Raw genomic sequence first — 21,037 nt, 5'->3', positions numbered from 1 at the left:
ACCGCGCCGAACCCGGAAGTACCGGAACGGGTTCCTTCCGGGTTTCGGTGCTTGCGCATGCACAAAAGCGCTAAATCGTGTTTTGTGCATGTGCAGAAGTGCCGAAATGTGACTCACACATGTGCCGACGTGGCGCTGTGGGTTGTGAATGCTGCAGGTTGTGAACGTGCTTCCTGCACGGATCACATTCGCAACCCGTGCGTCCACTGTACAGGATATCCTTCAGACAGCTCAGGGGTTGGAGAGCACAATTCTCAACTACAGTTCCCTGCATTCCTTGGGGAAAACCATGACTGCATCTGACCTTGAAGCAGTGGCGTAGCGTGGGTTGTCAGCACCCGGGGCAAGGCAAGTAATTTGCGCCCCCTAAGCCAGGGGAAGGCAAGTAATTTGCGCCCCCCCCCCCCGCTGCACTGTCCCTCCCCCAGATAGTCCCTCGCTCTCTCTCCGCACCGCACCGCACGCCTGGCACCCTCCCCTCCACAGTGGGCGGTGACCCGGCGGCTCCGATCGGATTCGCACAGCCAGCACTGCAGTGAGAGAGAGTGAGTGAGCCAGGTAGGGGCAGAGAGCTGCGAGTGCGAGCTCGCCCCCCCAGATGTTGCGCCGGCCCCCCCTGCACCCCCCCCATGCTACGCCACTGCCTTGAAGAGTTTGTGAGTAAATCATTTTGAACTTAGCAAATGTGTGGTCTTTTTCTATGCTAGGGGACATAGGAAACTTTGGAAATAAACTTTTTAAGGAACCTTTTGCAACTCACTTGAAAGGGCACTTTTTAAGATTCTACAGCTGTTGTAAACAAAAATTGCCCTGTTCCCTTATGGGGTATCCAAGAGCCCATATAGAGTTCTTACATAGGTTCCCTATTGGTAGGAGAAAAATAACAGAGGCCAACCAGAAAATATTGAGAAGCAAAGCAGCTAGTAAGCCTGATCTTTATTGATCTGTTGCAACAGGGTGCTCCCCTCACCCGCAGGAGAGGAGGGGGAACCCAGAACAATGGCGCGCAAGGCCTTATAAAGACTTTTGAAATTGCCACCCTGTAGATCAAGACCACCCCCAGAAACATTATACATACATCACAGAAGGGGTGTAACCTAAGACCACCCCCAGATACATCATACCCACATCACAGAAAAGGCGGTCTAAAACAGAAATTTGAATGTTGTTTTTCTTCTGTTGTTGTTTATCTCCTGTCTGGCAGGTTACTTGATTGGATTGCCTGGGGAGCCTGGCCAGTCTTTTGTAATGATAAATACTTAGTTCCTGGGCCAGCTCACAGGCTCAAACCCTATTCATATCTTAAATGTGCCCTTAAGACAGGATTTGTGAGGAAAGAGACAATGGGGAGGTCTCCCACTTTGACCTTGCAGAGAAAACATTTGCTCAGTTTAGGAATCAAAATGGTTCCAGGTCGGTCTTCCTGTGCTGATCTATGTATGTGCTTGGTTGGTACACTTATGAACATTACCATATACCGTATTTTTCGTCCTATAGGGCGCACTGGCCCATAGGAAGCACCTAGGTTTTTTGGGGGGGGGATTAAAAAAAATTTATTTCCTCCCCACTAGCTGCGGGGCTGGGACGGGGGAAGCCCGAGCTTCCCCCGACCCCAGCCCCCAGAACAGGCTGATGCACGCAAGGCTTGCGGACCTCTGCCCAAAGCACGGGGCGTGCTCCGGAGCGCGCCCCGTGCTTCGGGTTGCAGGCTGCTGCCCGCAAGCCTTGGGCTCCCAAGGCTTGCGGATAGCTTCCTGAAGCCTGGAGAGCGAGAGGGGTCGGTGCGCACCAACGCCTCTTGCTCTCCAGGCTTCAGCGAAAGCCTGCATTCGCCCCATAGGATGCACACACATTTCCCCTTCATTTTTGGAGGGGAAAAAGTGCGGCCTATAGGGCGAAAAATACGATATCTAAGACCTCAAAATTCCTATCACACTACCCACTTTCTTCATGCCATGCATAATTTTATAAACTTCTATCTTGTCACTTTTTGCTGACCTTTTCTCTAAACTAAAAACTCCCAAAGACTGCATCCTTTGCTCACATCCCCTCTATCTTATCCTCCCGTTTTCATTTTTTGCAAGCCTCAGGCTTGCATTTTGCCATCATTATGAGTAATTGCTTTATAATTGCTTGTATTATCGTGGCGACTCCAGCTCAGAGGGTTAAGATGAAGGGGAGGGAAAGCGGTTGCATTCTTTTGCGCCCGGAAACTCAAAACTCCCCGCCATGGATGGCATCTCCACGGTGCCTCAAGTGCCCAGAGACCATTGAAGCCTGTGACATCTGTAATTGGTGAAGACGGCAATAACAGCCACATCCCAGTAGCAAGTATTTGCTAATTGGGAGCCTGCTGCTGATGGACTCAAGAGTTGGATCTCACAAAGGAAGTGGGCAGAACAAACAGGACGAGGAGAAAAGGGAGGCAAAAAATCATGTGATGAGTGTGACAGAAAAGAATTGGATATAGATTTAATATATCTCAGAACAGAGGCTGTGCGGGGAGGATTTTATGTGGAAGAAAGCCAAAAAGATAGTTCAGATGAGTAGATAATTTTATGATGATGATGAGTTATTAAATTTATATTCTGCCCTTCATCCAACAATCACAGGTCAGTTTACAGGAGAAGTAATTTAAGGTTGTTCATAACTTGAAAGCTTTAAAAGGTAGCGCACCCAGCTCTGTACAGATTAAGGTTGCCAACATTTCCCCCTAGTCTTCAGCCTGTGTCCTTAAGAACAGCCCAACATGAGGAAATCACCAGGCCATATCCAGGGCATGATCTGGAGGCGCACGAGGCGGCAACATTACTGATGCTAAGCAGGTCTGGGTCTGGTCAGTGCCAGGGGAACTGACCAGCTGTGAACCCCTAATACATGCTTTTGGAAATCGTAGAAAAAGGCAGCAACACACACACACATGTAACAAATAAACACATGGGAAAGTTTTGGTAAAATGCTTGTTGGGATTGAGAAGGACTGAGACTGGGATAGGAGAGAGGCAAAGCTGCAGGTAGGGAGTTAATTAAGTCAGCACGCATGACCCTACATTCTTCAGCAGTGCTCATGATCTACCTTGAGTTGTGATGCCCTCAACAGCACAATGCCATGCATGTCAGTTGAAAGGTAAATCCCATTGTTTTTGAAGGGGATTACTCCTTAGGTAAGTGTGTACAGTATAGGACTGCAGTCTCACTGTACAATTCTACAATGCATGTTAAAGGCATTGTAACGCAAGGTATAGGCAAATATAATCCAATACAGTGGTACCTTGGTTCTCAGATGCCTTGTACTCAAACACCTTGGTTCCCAAACGCCGAAAACCTGGAAGTAAGTGTTCCAGTTTTCGAACGTTTTTTGGAAGCCGAGCGTCCGATGCGGCTGTTGGCTATTGTTTCCTGGGCGCCTGCACCAATCAGAAGCTGTGTCTTGGTTTTTGATCTTTCGGAAGTCAAATGGACTTCCGGAACAGATTAGGCTTGGCGCTTTTGTTTTTGCTATTTATTTTGGAGGCTTTTGCAGTTAATTTGTTTTTGTGACTATCATCAGTGCAGGTAATTTTTTTTTTTTTAAATCATCTACAATACTATCTTATTTATTTTATAGTACAGTACATTGATTATTGCTTTCATTTTATGGATCAACAGTGTCGTAAGATAGTAAAATTCACGTTAAATTGCTGTTTTAAGGGTTTTTAAAAGTCTGGAACGGATGAATCCGTTTTGCATTACTTTCTATGGAAAAGCGTGCCTTGGTTTTAGATCACCTTGGTTTTGGAACGGACTTCCGGAACGGATTAAGTTTGAGAACCAAGGTACGACTGTATCTGAGTAAACCTTGTTCCCTGCAGTCTCGCCTGAGCTAGCACCCCCACCTCACCCCAACTAGAGAAAGAAAAACAAAATATGTCTTTCTTTACTAACAACCAATAAATTCCTTACAGGGATTAATTTCAACCTGGTGCCTGGTAGTGACTATGGTTTTCCTTAAGGTGGGGGGGGGAGGTGGAGAGGGAAAGGGGTGGAGTTCTTAAGCATCTTTATCAGTCTCTGTTCTGGGTACCAATCTCAAAGCAGGCAGTCCTCGGACAAGAGGGCGAAGAAATAGATGCAGTTGGGAACAAAAGGAGTTTGTTGGGAGCATTCTTGGGGTGGTGGATGGAAGGGCAGATAAACAGACAGGCATTCAGGGAGTCAGAGAGAAGACTGCCAAGCGCTGATGTCTTTACGTGGAACTCAGCTTCTCAGATCTCTTCATCTAAGGACAGGTATGTGGAATTAGGAGCAGATCTGGAAGGTACTTCATTTAAATTGGGGCAACCGCTACTTATTCCGTTCATATGTGTACATATGTTGTCGAAAACTGTGTGAAGACTCGATCTGCCAAGAAGGGGGGGGGTGTTGATGGGGGAGGGGGGAAAGAGGGTGCCAAATCTACCCCAAGCCCCCCCCAAAAAAACACTACCCAGGACTTGAAGTCATGACTGAAATCCCTTGAGGACTATTTTGTATCATTCCTTCTATTTCTAATATTCAGGATGTGAGGACGAATCCTTATGCAGCCCAAATGGCACAAGAGAGAGGAACCAACAGGCTTAGGGAGACCCAACATTTAAAAACATGCAATTGTTTTTCATGAAAAATGTCTATTGGGGTGAACCCACCCAAATTGCCCAGTGAGGACTGTGTGTGTTCAGAGGCAAGGAATGCTGGCAGGCTGTTAGGTGAGGGTCAGGGGGAAACTAAACAAAGCAGTTGGCATCCTGAACGCTGCACTCCATCGCCACTTTTTGTTGCAGGTCCCATTTGTGCTTTGCTAATCTAGAAATTAATGGTCACTTTTAAACCCACAGCCAAAATAGGTTCCTAGTCCTTTCCTGGTTCCTTAAGGTGCAGATACAGCCTGAATAAGGAACAGCTCTGAACCTGGGATAAATTCTGCACCATCTGAAATCACATGTCCAGCGGTACATTTGCAGACGACTTGCAAGTAAGGAAGCAATGCTATGCACAAGAAGCTGGTGTTAAGTCAAGGCAGTGTCGGTTTAGCCAGGCTGGAGCCAAACCCTGTTCAGTTGCATCTTTGTTTTGCTGTTCAGGTGTGAGAGATGGAAGAGATGAATATACCTTTCAGGTTTTTCTCATAGCTTCGTTAACTATGAACCCTGAAATCTGGGATCCAACAATGTTGCATTTTTGAGCATTAACTATGAATCCCAGTTTGATGTATCTGTTTGGGACATTCTGCAAAAAACAGGTCACAGCTTTGCAAAGCTTTGGCACAGGTTTGGAGGGGATCCCAAATTTTGGGGTTCGTAGTTCATGAAACTCTTCTAGCTTAGCGATTGGAAGGAGATGGGGAGAGAAAGGAGTGACATTTTAGGTGATCCTGTCTTGACTTAATGCTTCCAGAAGAGGTCTCTCTTGTTTCTATTTCCAATTTCACTAGGGATAAGGAAGGACAACAGAGATTTGCAGTGAAGGAGACAGCGATGGATGGGTTTAGCAAGAGGTGTTGCAACTCAGCTTACTTGGGGGGGGGGAACATGCCATGACTACGCTCCTCTAATGGGGGCTCTCTTCTCCCACCTCTCCAGAGCTTCCTTTGCAGGTGCAGGCTACCATAGCAAAAGCAGGACTTTGCAGGAGGTGCTTCGTATCAACTCCTAACAAAACTGAGAATGCCACATGGCAGCCACATCTCTCAGCCTTCCATGGCGCCTCCACGGCCCCTGACTTCATATGAGCGTGGGAGGGATCTGTGCACCTTTGTGTCAACAGCAGCATCCCACGTCATGCGCACCTTGCAGAGACCCTGCAGGAGCCGGCCCGGCAAGAGGAAAGTGAACCACCGGAGGTTCCTGCAAAACCAGATTTGCAGGTAGGACATTTGAAGGACATAAGAGGAGCCCTGATGGATCAGGCCAGTGGTCCATGCTGTTCTCACCATGCATGGCCAACCAGAGGCCTGTGGGAAGCCTGTGAGCAGCACTGGAGCACCAAAACAATCTCCCCTCCCATAGTTTCCAGCCACAGATATTCAGAAGCATTGCTGCTTCTGAACTCAAACAGCTACCATCCCTGTTCTCCCCATCCCCACCTCACGCCCATGCTTCTGACTCTAGAGTTTATTTGGGAGAAAAGAAGAGGAGTCTCGGGCAAGAAGCCCTGAGTGGTCCATCTCCTCCTTGCTGATGTTCCTTCTGCCCGTTGACTTGCCCTCCCCCTCAGGGCTCAAGACATATAACCACCCAGAGGGCAAGTGAAGGATTCCGCTCTGTCTTCTCACTCTGTCACTTCCCGCATGCTCAGAGAGGGCAGGGGAACAGGCAGTGATAGCACAGCAAAGGAGGGAGGGAGGGAGGGAGGGAGGGAGAGGAGCAGAGCCTGGAGGTTTGGGGAAAGGAAGGGCAACAGCGATGGGGGCCTTGGCAAATGCCTGGGGTTGCCTATCTGTCTCTGACAATGGCTCTGCTCTCCCCCCACAAAATGCCAAACTGGTGCCTATAAGCAGATTCAGAGGGCTGTTGTGGGAAAATATCAGATCTTTTGGGTGATAAGCACTGGATTGCTCAGTTGGTTAAAGCATGGTGCTGATAACACCAAGGTTGCAGGCTGGATCCCCGTGAGGGACAGCAACATATTCCTGCATTGCAAAGGGTTGGGTTTTTTTAGGAAGGAAAGCCCCTTCCAACTCCATGATTCTAGGAATAGGTAATAATAATAATAATAATAATAACAATAATAATAATAATGCATCCCTGAGATGGAGGCATGCTTACAAACTGTGCTGTAAGGCATGGTGAGAAACTCTGATGTATCCAGTGCTTTTTTTTCTGGGGGCGCACAGGGGTACGCATACCCCTAAACATAACCACTGTGCCTTGGGCTTGCCGATCAGAAGGTTGGCGGTTCGAATCCCCGCGATGGGGTAAGCTCCCGTTGCTCAGTCTCTGCTCCTGCCAACCTAGCAGTTTGAAAGCACATCAAAGTGCAAGTAGATAAATACCGGGTAGGTACCGCTCTGGTGGGAAGGTAAACGGTGTTTCTGTGTGCTGCTCTGGTTTTGCCAGAAGCGGCTTAGTCATGCTGGCCACATGGCCCGGAAAAACTGTCTGCAGACAAATGTCAGCTCCCTCGGCCAGTAAAGCGAGATGAGCGCCGCAATCCCAGAGTCATTCGCGACTGGACTTAAATGTCAGGGGTCCTTTACCTTTAAGTTTGGCCTCAGTGAGGGACAATATTTCAATATGAGCAGGAAAATGAGAGTACCCCTAAACATTTAAATAATAAAAAGGCACTGGGTGTATCCCATAGTGCCCTGCTTCAGGTAAACCCATGACAGCCTGCAAGAAAACCCACAGCCTTTTCTTTTCTCCCCCAGGAGTTTCTCAGACATTGAGGCTGCTACTCGCCGCTTGGCCTCCTCCATCCTTTCCCAGGAGGCTCAGACACCCCCTGCAGCATCTCAGCAAATGGATCCTCCCAAGCCCAACAACCCACCCCCAGCCCAGGCTCCTCCTGGCTCCTTTTTGGGCACAGCTGAAGCGTTTGTGGCTCCCGACCCCAGCCCCTGCTGGGCTCTCCCCCTTGACGCCCTGATGTCAGGACCAGATGAACTCTTTGAGCCCATCACCGAGGAGATGGAACCGGCAAGCAACACCTTGTCTCTATGTGGTCCCGATCACTTAGAGTCATGCATGCTGGGATGTAATAATGCGCCATCTGGCCTGCCGTCCAATGGAGAAGGTTCTGCAGCCTGTGGAGCTTGCCTAGTAGCTGCAGACCAGTGCTTTCCGGGCGCATCTGAATGCTCCATCCCTGCCTCCAATCCAGGGGCTCTAGTGGTTTCTGACTATGACAACTGCGTGCCCTTCTGGGAGCTGGAAACATGGTGACTTGACCTCCAGTTTTAACGTCCATCTTAATGTCCTGTTTGGTCCAAGGTGGAGGGTTCATACACACGTTTGTGTTCATTTATCCTCATCTGTGCATTCTTTTTGCCTAATGGACACCTGTTTGCAAGCCGGTTTCCCCAGTTTCATGTATCCTTGTACATCGTATTCCTTAATGTTTGCATTTTTGAACGCAGCTTGCCCAAATAAATACTGTATTTTTTGCTCTATAAGACTCACTTTTTCCCTCCTAAAAAGTAAGGGGAAATGTGTGTGTGTCTTATGGAGCGAATGCAGGCTGCGTAGCTATCCCAGAAGCCAGAACAGCAAGAGGGATTGTGGCTTTCACTGTGCAGCGATCCCTCTTGCTGTTCTGGCTTCTGAGATTCAGAATATTTTTTTTCTTGTTTTCCTCCTCCAAGAACTAGGTGCGTCTTGTGGTCTGGTGCATCTAAAATACGGTACTTCAACATCTCTGTGCTGTGCTGTCCATTTAATGCTTCATAGAGTGAGTTGGGAAACTGGAAAAGTCTAGAGGAACCATTTCTTCCTTTCTCTCCACTCAGCCATATCTTTCCCATTTGAATCCTCTCCTTTCCTTCCTCTCAGGTAATCTACTGTAGTCAATACTTCTGAAAGAGGAACAAAACAACTTAATTAAATCATTTGTTGGCTTTATATATTCATCTCCAATTATTTTCTTATGCTCAAGGTATGTAAATGTAAACTATGCTGGGCTATTTAACTGATTCAACTGAAGAGCAGAAAGTTAATGATTGCTCTGCCTAAAATTGCTAATAATGTCCCTCTCTGAATTTTGTGCACCTGATTCAATGATGTGACTATTAAATGTTTGTTTCTTACTGCCACCTAGTGGACTGTTCGATTATTACCCATATCTTGCGCGTCCAACGTTGGTTCCGCATTCCTGTATTTCAAGTAACACCCCAGAACCTAGGCTTTAGTGGCTTCTAGAGCAAGTTAGTGGCTTTGCAAGGAAAGTTGTGTGTGAGCATGTGGTGTGGTTTTGATAGAAGTATAGATAGATGATAGATAGATAGATAGGTAAAGGTACCCCTGCCCGTACGGGCCAGTCTTGACTGACTCTAGAGTTGTGCACCCATCTCACTCAAGAGGCCGGGGGCCAGCGCTGTCCAGAGACACTTCCGGGTCACGTGGCCAGCGTGACATCGCTGCTCTGGCGAGCCAGAGCCGCACACGGAAACGCCATTTACCTTCCCGCTAGTAAGCGGTCCCTATTTATCTACTTGCCCCCGGGGGTGCTTTCGAACTGCTAGGTTGGCAGGCGCTGGGACCGAGCAACGGGAGCGCACCCCGCCACAGGGATTCGAACCGCTGACCTTTCGATCGGCAAGCCCTAGGCGCTGAGGCTTTTACCCACAGCGCCACCCGCGTCCCGATAGATAGATAGATATAGATAAAAAAAGAGATAGCTTCAGTGAGATTTCTGTGTCCTTGCATAGCACAGATGCTAAAGTTGCAATGTATTCATGTTTATCTACAACAACTCTGCAAAGGTACATGAGGTTGAGAGGGAGAAATTCCCTCACTGCCACCATTTCAAAAGAGTAGAACCCAGGAATTTCATAAATATTCTGAAATATTCGAAACACCCTGGTTTCAGCTATACCAGCTGCTGCTATGTTTATTATAAAAAGGCAAAGGGACCCCTGACCGTTACATCCAGTCGCGAACGACTCTGGGGTTGCGGTGCTCATCTTGCTTTACTGGCCAAGGGAGCCGGCATATAGCTTCTGGGTCATGTGGCCAGCATGACTAAGCCGCTTCTGACGAACCAGAGCAGCGCACGGAGATGCCGTTTACCTTCCCGCCAGAGTGGTACCTATTTATCTACCTGCACTTTGAGGTGCTTTTGAACTGCATGGTTGGCAGGAGCAGGGACTGAGCAACGGGAGCTCACCCCAACCCCGTCATGCAGATTTGAACTGCCGACCTTCTGATCAGCAAGCCCTAGGCTCTGTGGTTTAGACCACAGCGCCACCCGCGTCCCTATGTTTATTATACAAGTGGGCAATTTTAAAATCTGGGAGAATGGAAACAAAACTAAGCTGAACTCCCATTTCCCCAAAGCACGCAAGTTTTCTCCCATAAATAAATTTTCTTGTGACTTAAGTTGTAACTCTCCAAGAAGATCCCTTGATGTGAGTTATATACATTTGTTGCATGCACAGGTTAAACAAGGTGTGATCCTGTGTAGTTTTGTAATGCTTTCTTTTGCTTTGTTTTTTATTGTTGCTATGGCTTTTTTAAAAAGCATTCCTTCAGAGGAGGCAAAGGACTGCTTTTTTAAAATCCATTTTATTTGAAATGGAATGCAAATGCATTAATTTCACTCAAGTTACAAAATTATATGAGGACCATGAAAGGGGATCAAGGCGTTACCACAAGTAACAAAACACAGAAATGTCACTAGGCTGCATTGCATCCATCCTATGTCTTCAGTCTAAAACAGGGGTAGACAACATGGAGTCTTCCAATATGTTGCTGGACTACAACTCCCATCCTCCTTGGTTGGCCATTGACCAAGCTGGCTGTGGCTGATGGGAACGGGAACCCAAAAACATCTGGCGAGAACTGTGCCCTAAAGTGTACTTTATGAGACTGTAAGGGCAAAAGATGTATTGCAAAGAGATGTATGGAGCATGCCAAAATTGCCAATTTGCAGAAGGATTTAATGATATTAGAGGGTAACTAAAGTTGGCTTAATAACAGAAGTTTGAGGTATTGCTTATCTGTATTCTGATTTCTGGATTTTTATTTTTTAATTTTTTTAAAGCAGTATCATAATCCTGCAGTTCTGAATAAATATTCTGCTCTTTGTTCATTTACCATTCATCCATGGGCAGAAGCACTGGCCTCTTTATAGCCATTTAGTGTCCTCTATGTTCCATATACTTCAACATATTATATATGTTACATAAGATAAACAGCAAACAATGTGAGGATGTGGGAAGGGGGGAAGTTGAAAGAGAAAACAACTTTTAATAAAAACATTTCTCATGTTCCAGTGCTAGACAATAGAAACCAATCTAAATACATAGTGTCTTATGGGGAACTAATGGGTCACCTTAAAAATGTTGTGGGTTCCTCAGGGGCCCAGGCCTTAAGCATCACAATAAAGAAAAGAAAAGGGGAGAGGACAATTATGTTTTATAATTTTTCTACGCCCTAAAACTGAGGGCCTTTCTGTGCGAGGCAACTTCTCTCTGGGCCCAAAGTGAATGAATGAATGTGTTACTTGGCCCAACTCGAAGCGCTTTTGCGCAACAACAGCCGCTCCGGAGACGCCGGGTCCCCCACCAGCGGGGCGCAGACCCCCCCGAGATTGGCCCGGCGCGTTTCTCGGGCCCCCGATGGCCGCGAGAAGTTTTTAATTTAGCCGAAAAAGGCCCAGATTTCCCGGCGCCAGGCGCGCCGAACGGGACTCAGCCGCGCTTCTGCCCGGTTTCCCCGGGCGCGCCGCCTCCCCGGCCCGCGAGGCGGCCGGGCTCGGAGAGAGAGGCTCCCGCGGCTCCGTTTCGCCCGGGGCCCGGCGCGCTGCGAGGCGGCGACGCGGCGATTTGGGCCGTTTTGTGGCACCCAAGAAACACAAAGTTGCAGCGGGGACAGGAGCCATGTCTGGCTGCGGAGGAGAGCGCGGGGTCCGCGAGCGCACCAATCAGCGCGCAGCTCCGCCCCTATAAATAGCAGGCAGCTCCGGGGCCGCACTTCAGACTTTACTTTTCGGTTCCGAGAGGTTCTAGCCCGCAGCCCGCCGCCGCCGCCTCCTCCTTCAGCATCAGCCCCAGCGGAAAGCCGTCGCGAGCCGAGGCGACCATGTCGGAGACTGCTCCCGAAGCGCCCGTGGCCGCGGCGCCGGCCGCCAAGGCGCCGGCCAAGAAAGCCAAGAAGCCGGCGGGAGGCGCCAAGGCGCCGCGCAAGGCGTCGGGCCCCAGCGTGACGGAGCTGCTGACCAAGGCGGTGGCCGCGTCCAAGGAGCGCAACGGGGTGTCCCTGGCGGCGCTCAAGAAGGCGCTGGCGGCCGCCGGCTACGACGTGGACAAGAACAACAGCCGCATCAAGCTGGGCCTCAAAAGCCTCGTCAGCAAAGGCACCTTGGTGCAGACCAAAGGCACGGGCGCCTCGGGCTCCTTCAAGCTCAACAAGAAGCACGACACGGCCAGGGACAAGGCGGCGGCGGCGGCCGGGGCCAAGAAGAAGCCGGCGGCGGCCGCCGGGCGCGCCAAGAAGGCGGCGGCCAAGAAGCCCGCCTCGGGCTCGGCCAAGAAGCCCAAGAAGCCTGCCGCCAAGAAGAGTCCCAAGAAGGCGGCCGCGGCCAAGAAGCCGGCGGCGGGCGCCAAGAAAGCGGCGGCCAAGAGCCCCAAGAAGGCCAAGGCCGCCAAGCCCAAGAAGGCGGCGCCCAAGAGCCCCGCGAAGGCCAAGGCCGTCAAGGCTAAGGCCAAAGCCAAGCCCAAGACGCCCAAGGCCCGAGTGGCCAAGCCCAAGAAGGCGGCGCCCAAGAAGAAGTGAAGAGGCCACGCCGCGCCCGCCCGCCAGCAGCCCTCGCCATCCCAAAGGCTCTTTTAAGAGCCACCCACTTTCTCACCCGGAAAGAGCTGACTTGCGCTACTCCAGCGTCACCAGTCGTTTTCCCTTATTGGAAGTTTGGAAAGTCAAATTAGACCCCCACCCTCGCCCACCCGCCCGCTTTTTAATAAAATAAAGGGACGCTGCAATCCCTGCGCGTACTTGCACTTGCACCCTGGTTTGCGCCTGCACTTCGGAGCAGGTTGAGTGGTTTGCCTCCTTAACATGCTTTGGGGTACTTGGTTTTACAGAGCAGTACCAGGTATCATAAGCATCACGAGAGGTTTCTCGTACTTGGGGGTTTGAAAAGTCACACCTCGCCGGCACGCCTGCTTTTTAATAAAATAAAAAATAAAGGGACGCTGCAATCCGTGCGCGAACTTACATAGTATAGTCGGCGCTAGCAGCTGGCCGCACGTTAAGCCATCGGGCTTCAGGTGTACCAACTTTGCCCCGCGACCTTGGGTGCATGGCGTGCATGGCCCTAGCACCAAAATTGGTGGGTGCCCATTCATGGGGAATTGTGTGGGTGCTCGGGAACCCAGGGAGTAGCCACCTATGTCTGGCACCCTAACAAAGGGCGCCGACAAGGGTTCCGGGACTGGCCTTTGGACAGTCTGCCCGCACCCCGACCGCTGTTTAATAGGAACGCAGTCACTGACACTACCATAGACAGCGCTGGCACTTCGGACAACTATGCACAGCTTCGTGGCTGTGGTTACTTGAGTGTGAAAGGCAGGGGCTTGTTTGAGAGGGATTACTGCAGCGCCATCAACTAAGCATGCATTTTAAAAAAGTATTAGAATTCTCGATTCTTAACACGCGGAGGACCTCTGTCTTGTTCCGACCAAATGCCCATCTAAGCCAGCAGCCTCCTTTAAGAGTGGCCAAATGCGAGGGACATCCGAGTGCAACAAAGTTCCAGGTGTACAGACACAATTTCCCGCTCAATGTTTCCCACTCCTTTCAAAAAAGCGATTATGGAAGGGGGGCGGTGCGGCGAGTCCCCGTGATACATGTTGGGAGCAACTTATGGAGTCGTGCTAAACATTAGCAACTTTACTTTGGTTCATAGGAGCGGAAGCGAATCCCAGCTCTTCCGGAGGAGAATGTGGTGGCTCTCAAAAGAGCCTTTGGGGTAATGAGGGGTTGCGGGGGGGCTACGAAGTAGCAGCTGCTGCCTCACGCTCTTTCCCCGCGGATGCGCCTGGCGAGCTGGATGTCTTTGGGCATGATGGTCACCCGCTTGGCGTGGATGGCGCACAGGTTCGTGTCTTCGAACAGACCCACCAGGTAAGCCTCGCTCGCCTCCTGCAGAGCCATCACCGCAGAGCTCTGGAAACGAAGGTCCGTCTTGAAGTCCTGCGCGATCTCGCGCACCAGCCGCTGGAAGGGCAGCTTGCGGATCAGAAGCTCCGTAGACTTCTGGTAGCGCCGGATCTCGCGCAGCGCCACCGTGCCCGGGCGGTAGCGGTGAGGCTTCTTCACGCCCCCCGTGGCCGGAGCGCTTTTACGCGCAGCCTTCGTGGCCAGCTGCTTGCGCGGCGCTTTGCCGCCGGTGGATTTGCGGGCGGTCTGCTTGGTCCTGGCCATTCTCTCGCCAGCAGCAAATAGACGGGACAAAGCAATACAGGTCTAAGACTGAAATGAATGAGCAAACAGAGCAGAATCGCGGATATTTATAGAAACCTCCTCTTGACCTGATTGGTTGAAAGAGCCATGATACATATTTTTTAAGTTGCCGGGCTACACCATGATTGGACAAAAGCTGCTCCTCTTCTATTCGTCAGAGCTTTTTCGTCATTCATTCTCATTGGAGCTAATGATACTTCCTTTCCATGATCTCGTTTCTGTAGCGAAAAGGATTGAGCGGCGCTGAGCTTTCTGTAACTTGTAACACTTAGGGAACAGGCCGTGAGATCCACATTATGTATCTTTTAAACCGAGGCTCCCTCGGAGTGCTGTGGTGGTGAGGCTCTGTGTGGCTTCTCCTAGTTAGGAAAGAACGATTAAGGAACATTCGAGCATTTTGGCATCCGTGTGTCTCGATCGGCGTCGGATGTTACACTGAAGTGAGCGCTGGGAAAAGAAAGCAGTTAATACTAGAACGGCATTTTCATAAATCATTTCCTCGACTCGGCTATTATTTAAAGCGGGCGATTAAAGTGGCACCAACCGATTTCTTGCCTCGCCACTTCAGTCTCGCTATTACTCCTGGGGCTGATACCCACTTACTGGGTGGTACGTAAAAAATTGCCCCTTAAAAGCAAAATGCACAAAACTGAATAGAACAATTTCCCTGTATGAATTGCATATAATTTCGCCTGCTAAGCATCTTTTACTGAGGCTCCAAGCCTACCCAAATAACGTGAAATAAGATAAAAATCTGATTGGTCAGATTCAAACCCTCGCGGCTTGATTGGTGAAGATGCCGAGCTACTATGACGAACGCGCTGACGGGAAAGGGGCGTGGTGAAATCAGAACCCGCCCCCTTTGTGCGGGTTTCACTCAGGTCGGGCTCAGTGCTATATATACCCGTGCCGTTGCTCCCGCAGCTTCATTCCTTTTTTCTTCGTCTGAGAGGCAGAGACTTGCTCAGCAGAGATGTCTGGTCGCGGAAAGGGTGGCAAAGGCCTTGGAAAGGGAGGCGCCAAGCGGCACCGCAAAGTGCTTCGTGATAACATCCAGGGCATCACCAAGCCTGCTATCCGCCGCTTGGCTCGCCGCGGAGGCGTGAAGCGTATTTCTGGCTTGATCTACGAAGAGACCCGAGGCGTCCTCAAAGTCTTTCTGGAGAACGTGATTCGCGATGCTGTGACCTACACCGAGCACGCCAAGAGGAAGACCGTGACTGCCATGGACGTCGTCTACGCTCTGAAGCGCCAGGGTCGTACTCTGTACGGTTTTGGTGGCTAAACTTTTCAAAACCCTTCATATACTTAAGAACCCAAAAGGCCCTTATAAGGGCCACCCACGCTTTCATAAAAAGAGCTGCGCTCGCTTGTATCTTAAAAAAGCAACGTTGTGATAAAATGGATGTGTTGCGATTTTTCGGTAGCAATGTAGCCTTGTGCTTGTAGACTTAGGTTGCCTAAGGAAACATGATTACAGTTTCGGAACTTGGGCCGGTTTCCAGCATTTGATATTTTCTTGTCACATTTGCGCTACTTTTGTAGCGACCGACTGAGGTTTCCTCTTAAAACTCAATACTGTACGTAGTGGGAGCTTGCGAGCTTACTATTGCCTGGGTTAAAATCCCCACCCCCGGTTTCCCGTCTTTGTTGAATTTTTAAGCCCCATGTAGAACGCTAAAAAAAGGAGTAATGCTGGTCGCCATTTCCTTTCTCAAGGCTTTTTATAGCAGATCTCGCAGCTACTTTCCTCCAGATCTACGCGTCTGCAAATAGGTTTTCCGTTTTCATCTAAAAAAGTTCTGTATCCTGCCTCGTGTGTTAACATAACACCCCTTTTAACGCGTGATTTAATCGTCGATTTAGCTATACTGCAAATTGGGGAGTGGGAGGCGCGTTTACCCATGAACAAAGGAACCAGAAATGGCATAGAAAAAAACGCGGGATTTCTAGTAGCTATCCAATTGCAGAGCAACGCGGGGATTTTAGATTGGTTCCACTCAAATCACGTGATTTCATTCTTATCTCCTTTTGCCCCGCCTTCCGTGCTGACTACGCAGGTGCAAAGCGTCGCTTTGTATGCTGGACGGAGCATATAAGAAAGTAATTGAGCTGGCCCCTTAACTCTGAAAAAAAATGTTGGGGGGAAATGATGTACCGGTAGCTTGTTGCTGCCTTAGGACAGGTGAGCGGTTGCTGAGCAATACCTTTTCATGAGTACCAGTTACTGAAATCAGAAACAAAGCTGTTGAGTTCATCAGAACTCTATCAAGAACCAGCTGTTAACAGTTTCGTCATGCACACACATAGAACCTATTAAAGTTAGAGAGCAAAAGTAAAGAGAAATACAAGTAAAGTGTATATTGATTTTAGTTGGTTACACCAGGTATACAAATATATTCCAGTTTGTGTAGTGATAATTAGTGGTTTGGCTTGAGCAGCAATAAAAATAGTATCAGAGCCTTGCCTGTTTACTTTCACTGCAGATTCTTAGAGATAGGAGAAACAAAATGGACAAAGTACATATTGGGACACTTTTTTGGTGATGCTAAAAATTGTCATGATTCCAAAATACATCTTGTTATGTACTGAGTTGAATAGGATTCAGAATGCAGCAGTCTGATTGGTCCTAGAACAATAGGATCCAGAATGAAGCAGTCTGATTGGTCCACAGGAACCACCCAATCCAGCTCCAGGAGGAAGTGAATCCGCAGCCTGATTGGCCTACAGGAGAATCCTAGAATTAGCCAATCATGTGGGGCCCATTGTGTAAATAATGTATATAAAACAGACATTCTGGGGGCACTTCCATTCCTCCTCACCACTCTGAGCTGAATAAAGAGCATGAAATCCACTCTTGACTCTGAGTATATTTCACTGGCAACAATGATGGGATCCTGCCAAGCTGATTGCCACACACAGCACTGCAGCACCACCACCTGCTGCACCACTGCCTCGCACTGTGTATCCAGGCTGTCGCACCATTGCCTTGCACCATGTATCCAGGCTTCAGCTCCGGGACACAAGGAACTCAGAATGGCAACCGACAGCAGCTTCTCGCCATTCAACCCAGCATCCGGAGACTGGGAAGCGTACGCCTCCCGTTTCACCTTCCTCCTAGAAGCCAAAGGGGTCACCAATGAAGAAGAGGCCAAGAAAAGAGCAATATTCTTCAGTGTCTGCGGAGAGGAGACGTTCAAAATTGCCCGGGCTCTCCTTGCGCCTGAAGACGTTGCTACTGTTCCTTACAAAACAATAATGGAACGGCTGAAGGGGCACTTCTCACCGCAGCCCTCTGTGGTGGCTCATCGAAATGCCTTCTACGCAAAGCGGCAAGCCCCTGGAGAAACCATAACTGGGTTTGTGACCTCCCTCCGCCAAGCTGCCCGGTTCTGCAACTTCTCAGAGTTGGAGAACATGCTTCGTGACCGCCTCGTCGGTGGCCTGAAGGATGAGAAGCTGCAACGACGCCTCTATGCCAAGAAGGACCTAACGTTCCAGGTCGCTCTGGAGGAGGCCCTGGCAACTGAAGCTGCCGAGAGGTCGATGCAAGAGGCACGGCTGAGCCTGCCGCCCCAACCGAGGGTCCACCACAAAGACCTCACCGACGACTCAGGATCCAGCAGGGAGGAGGTGCACCGAGTACAGCAGCGCACTCAAGCAGCACACAGACCACAGCTGCTTTGAGAATACATTGATTCACCACCCTGGGAAGGCGATGGGCCATGCGGACACCCTAAGCAGGCTACCACTACCCAAAACAGGCCCCGACCCAGCCCCAGCACAAGAGGTTATGAGCCTGGAGTTGCTTCCCAACCGCCCCATTCAGGCACAAGAAGAAAGATAAGGCCATCTCCTGGGTCCTGGACTGGGTGTGGAGGGGATGGCCCAGCAGCAGCCCTGGACCAGAATTTGCAGGCTACACAACCCATAAACATGAACTGTCAGCCCACAAGGGGTGCCTGTTATGGGAAGCAGGTTCATTATTCCCCATCCCCTCCACAAAAGGGTCCTCACATCCCTACATGAGACACACCCAGGGGTAGTGAGAATGAAGGCCTTCTCCAGGAGTTATGTGTGGTGCTGGGGATTAACAGAGTGATAGAGGCCTGGGTCAAACACTGCCAGGCCTGCCAAGATTCCCGCCCATATCCCCCAAGGGCCCCAATCCAGTCCTGGGAGTCCGCCCGAGCACCATGGTCACGCCTGCATGTGGACTTCGCTGCATGTGGACCTTCAGGGGAAAACATTCTTCATAGTGGTGGACTCCTACACCAAATGGCTGGAAGTCACACTGGTAATGTCCACTTCGACCCAGCCATCTGGGTACTACGTGGGCTGTTTGCAACCCATGGGCTCCCTGACACTCTCGTCTCAGACAACGGAACCGCATTTATGTCAGGAGAATTCCAGACCTTCACAGCGCTGAACGCCATCCGCCACATCCGCTCAGCGCCATTCCACCCTGCCACCAATGGCCAAGCAGAGTGCATGGTGCGGACCACGAAGGACACCCTCTGCCGCATGACACAAGGGGATTGGGAGTACTGCCTTGCCATATTCCTTCTAGCACAGCACAGCACCCCCAGCTCAACGACTGGCCGGAGCCCTGCTGAACTACTAATGGGCTGGCGCCTCGCAACCAGACAGAGCTCAGAATGAGGTAGTGGCGGGGGAAGGCAGGAACCCCCGGACCTTCGTGGCCCAGGACCCAGTGTACGCAAAGAATTTGGGGGCAGGCCCGGCATGGGTACCTGCCACAGTCTCCAGGGTCACTGGCCCTGTGTCGTGCGAAGTGGTAACGGAGGGGGGGGGCACAGCTGGCCACTGCGACCAGCTACAGCGACAATTCCCAGGAGAAAACCAGGAGGACAGGTTAGAGGAGTCCCAAGGGAACAGTGGGGCAGTGAGGCCCGTAGAGCAGGAGGGGCCAGCAGGGGAGGCAGAATCAGTAAATACAGAGAGGACCCGCGAGACCGAAAGGACACCGGAACAAGAGCCACAACTGAGCAAGCCAGTTGCGCCAGACCAAACGGCCCCATTGCAGCATCCTTGGAACACGAGCCAAAACCCGAACCCCTGACCAGGGAACACCCCAGGCCGCAACACACACGTAGGCAGCCATCGTACCTTGAGGACTATGAATGCAACCTCCCAGGCAGGACTGGAACTTAGAGGGGAGGGGTGTTATGTACTGAGTTGAATAGGATCCAAAAGGCAGCAGTCTGATTGGTCCACAGGAGCCACCCAATCCAGCTCCAGGTGGAAGTGAATCCGCAATCTGATTGGCCTACAGGGGAACACCAGAATTAGCCAATCCCATGGGACCCATTGTGTAAATAATGTATATAAAGCAGACATTTCGGGGGAACTTCCATTCTTCCTCACCTCTATGAGCTGAATAAAGAGCATAAAATCCACTCTTGACTCTGAGTTAATTTCACATCTAATGGATGTTGGTGGGGGCAAATGGAAGTTGATTGGATGTCTTTGTTGTTATTACGTCAACAAGCTCTGTTCAGGCACCCAGAATAATGTCAGTGAGCATCAAGTGTGTAGAGGAAGCTCCTGCTGAATCCCACCAGGAAACCCTCCCCCCCCCCCTTTCCTGAGGATAAAATGGGAGAGCAATCCATGCTGGCCACTTTCAGTTCCTGGGAGGAAAGGTGGGGTAGACAAGTGGATAAAAATAATAATCAGTGGTGACAGGGGCTGATGGAACACAACCATTTATTTGGGGGGGGGGGGTTGGGGGTAGGGAACGGGTTCCTCATCCCTGTCCTACACAGTTTATATGCCTGTGAAAATCTTATTGAATACATGAGGAGGGCAGTTCACAGAGTATAAAAGGGCAAGTCTGCCCCGCATGCGGAGAGCATGTCCCAGCTGTGGTTTCTAGCCCCTCAGCCCCAGCTGATGAACTGACTCAACTGCAGTGGCAAAATGTTGGCATAAACAGCTGAGCACACAGCAGAGCTGTAAATCACTTGTGCCACTGAGAAGGTGGGGGAGGAGTGTGCATTTGGTTAATGTATTAGGTAAAGGGACCCCTGACCATTAGGTCCAGTCGTGACCGACTCTGGGGTTGCGGCGCTCATCTCGCTTTATTGGCCGAGGGAGCCAGCGTACAGCTTCTGGGTCATGTGGCCAGCATGACTAAGCCGCTTCTGGCGAACAAGAGCAGCGCACAGAAACTCCGTTTACCTTCCCACCGGAGCGGTACCTATTTATCTACTTGCACTTTGATGTGCTTTCGAACTGCTAGGTTTGCAGGAGCAGGGACCGAGCAACGGGAGCTCATCCCGTCGCAGGGATTTGAACTGCCGACCACCTGATTGGCAAGCCCTAAGCTCTGTGGTTTAACCCACAGTGCCACCCGCATCCCCCTGCTTAATATATTACTCATCCTCTAAAGCAGTGGGCAGCACATTTTGCTGTCAGTGGGCCGCACTCCTTTGTGGGCAGCCCACTGGGGGCCACATGCAAGGGATGGGTCGGGGCAGAATTAAAAAGTGGGTGGAGCAATAGGTGTGGCTGACGTTCTAGGCTACCTTCTGGCCATGCAAATGTCAGAAATCCCTACATGTACACACATGCGCGCACACAAGCATCTCCCTCCATGCAAGCAAGTTGTATCCATTCCAACCAGGCAAAAGCACAAAGGCGCCCTAGTGACCAATGTGGCCTGGGGAGAGTCCCTAGGGTTGGTCGGAGACCTGAAGGCCTGCATTTGACCCCATGCCAGAGTAGGGGATTATTAACTGCACATTTTAATGAATAATTTCATGGATTTTAATACATTTTGTATGTATTGCCTTATCGAATCATGGAGTTGGAAGGAATGCTTTAGTCCAACCCCCTGCAGTGCAGGAATATGCAGCTGTCTCTTACCGGGATAGAATC

At 50.3% G+C, this 21,037-nt stretch overlaps 4 protein-coding genes across 4 annotated transcripts; 3 read left to right on the top strand and 1 right to left on the bottom strand.

Annotated features, from left to right (window-relative positions):
* The first annotated feature begins 5,638 nt into the window (after nt 1-5,638).
* On the top strand, nt 5,639-8,033 carry LOC310662289 (uncharacterized protein C19orf85). Its single transcript, XM_083409067.1, has 2 exons — nt 5,639-5,880; nt 7,384-8,033. Exons 1-2 carry the CDS (start codon nt 5,681-5,683, stop codon nt 7,895-7,897), a joined length of 714 nt encoding a protein of 237 aa, XP_083265193.1. The 5' UTR covers nt 5,639-5,680; the 3' UTR covers nt 7,898-8,033.
* Nucleotides 8,034-11,705: 3,672 nt separating this feature from the next.
* On the top strand, nt 11,706-12,608 carry LOC310662071 (histone H1.10-like). Its single transcript, XM_083408837.1, has one exon. It carries the CDS (start codon nt 11,753-11,755, stop codon nt 12,443-12,445), a length of 693 nt encoding a protein of 230 aa, XP_083264963.1. The 5' UTR covers nt 11,706-11,752; the 3' UTR covers nt 12,446-12,608.
* A 938-nt stretch (nt 12,609-13,546) lies between these two features.
* LOC310662329 (histone H3.2) lies at nt 13,547-14,878 on the bottom strand. The gene has a single exon (XM_083409128.1). The coding sequence runs from the start codon at nt 14,093-14,095 to the stop codon at nt 13,685-13,687; it is 411 nt and encodes a 136-aa protein (XP_083265254.1). The 5' UTR covers nt 14,096-14,878; the 3' UTR covers nt 13,547-13,684.
* Nucleotides 14,879-14,986: 108 nt separating this feature from the next.
* LOC310662330 (histone H4) lies at nt 14,987-15,700 on the top strand. Its single transcript, XM_083409129.1, has one exon. The coding sequence runs from the start codon at nt 15,108-15,110 to the stop codon at nt 15,417-15,419; it is 312 nt and encodes a 103-aa protein (XP_083265255.1). The 5' UTR covers nt 14,987-15,107; the 3' UTR covers nt 15,420-15,700.
* Nucleotides 15,701-21,037: the final 5,337 nt, after the last annotated feature.

Source organism: Podarcis tiliguerta, assembly GCF_965153285.1.
Source record: "Podarcis tiliguerta genome assembly, chromosome: 13".
Taxonomy (NCBI): Eukaryota; Metazoa; Chordata; class Lepidosauria; order Squamata; family Lacertidae; genus Podarcis; species Podarcis tiliguerta.
This window is presented reverse-complemented; position numbering and strand designations above follow the sequence as displayed.

Excerpts from the sequence above, each read along its gene's own strand:
- LOC310662330 (XM_083409129.1), top strand. The coding sequence starts at position 15,108 with ATGTCTGGTCGCGGAAAGGGTGGCAAAGGCCTTGGAAAGGGAGGCGCC.
- LOC310662071 (XM_083408837.1), top strand. The coding sequence starts at position 11,753 with ATGTCGGAGACTGCTCCCGAAGCGCCCGTGGCCGCGGCGCCGGCCGCC.
- LOC310662329 (XM_083409128.1), bottom strand. The coding sequence starts at position 14,095 with ATGGCCAGGACCAAGCAGACCGCCCGCAAATCCACCGGCGGCAAAGCG.
- LOC310662289 (XM_083409067.1), top strand. The coding sequence starts at position 5,681 with ATGCCACATGGCAGCCACATCTCTCAGCCTTCCATGGCGCCTCCACGG. Across the intron at positions 5,881-7,383 it reads CTGCAAAACCAGATTTGCAG|GAGTTTCTCAGACATTGAGG; the intron begins GTAGGACATTTG and ends TTTCTCCCCCAG.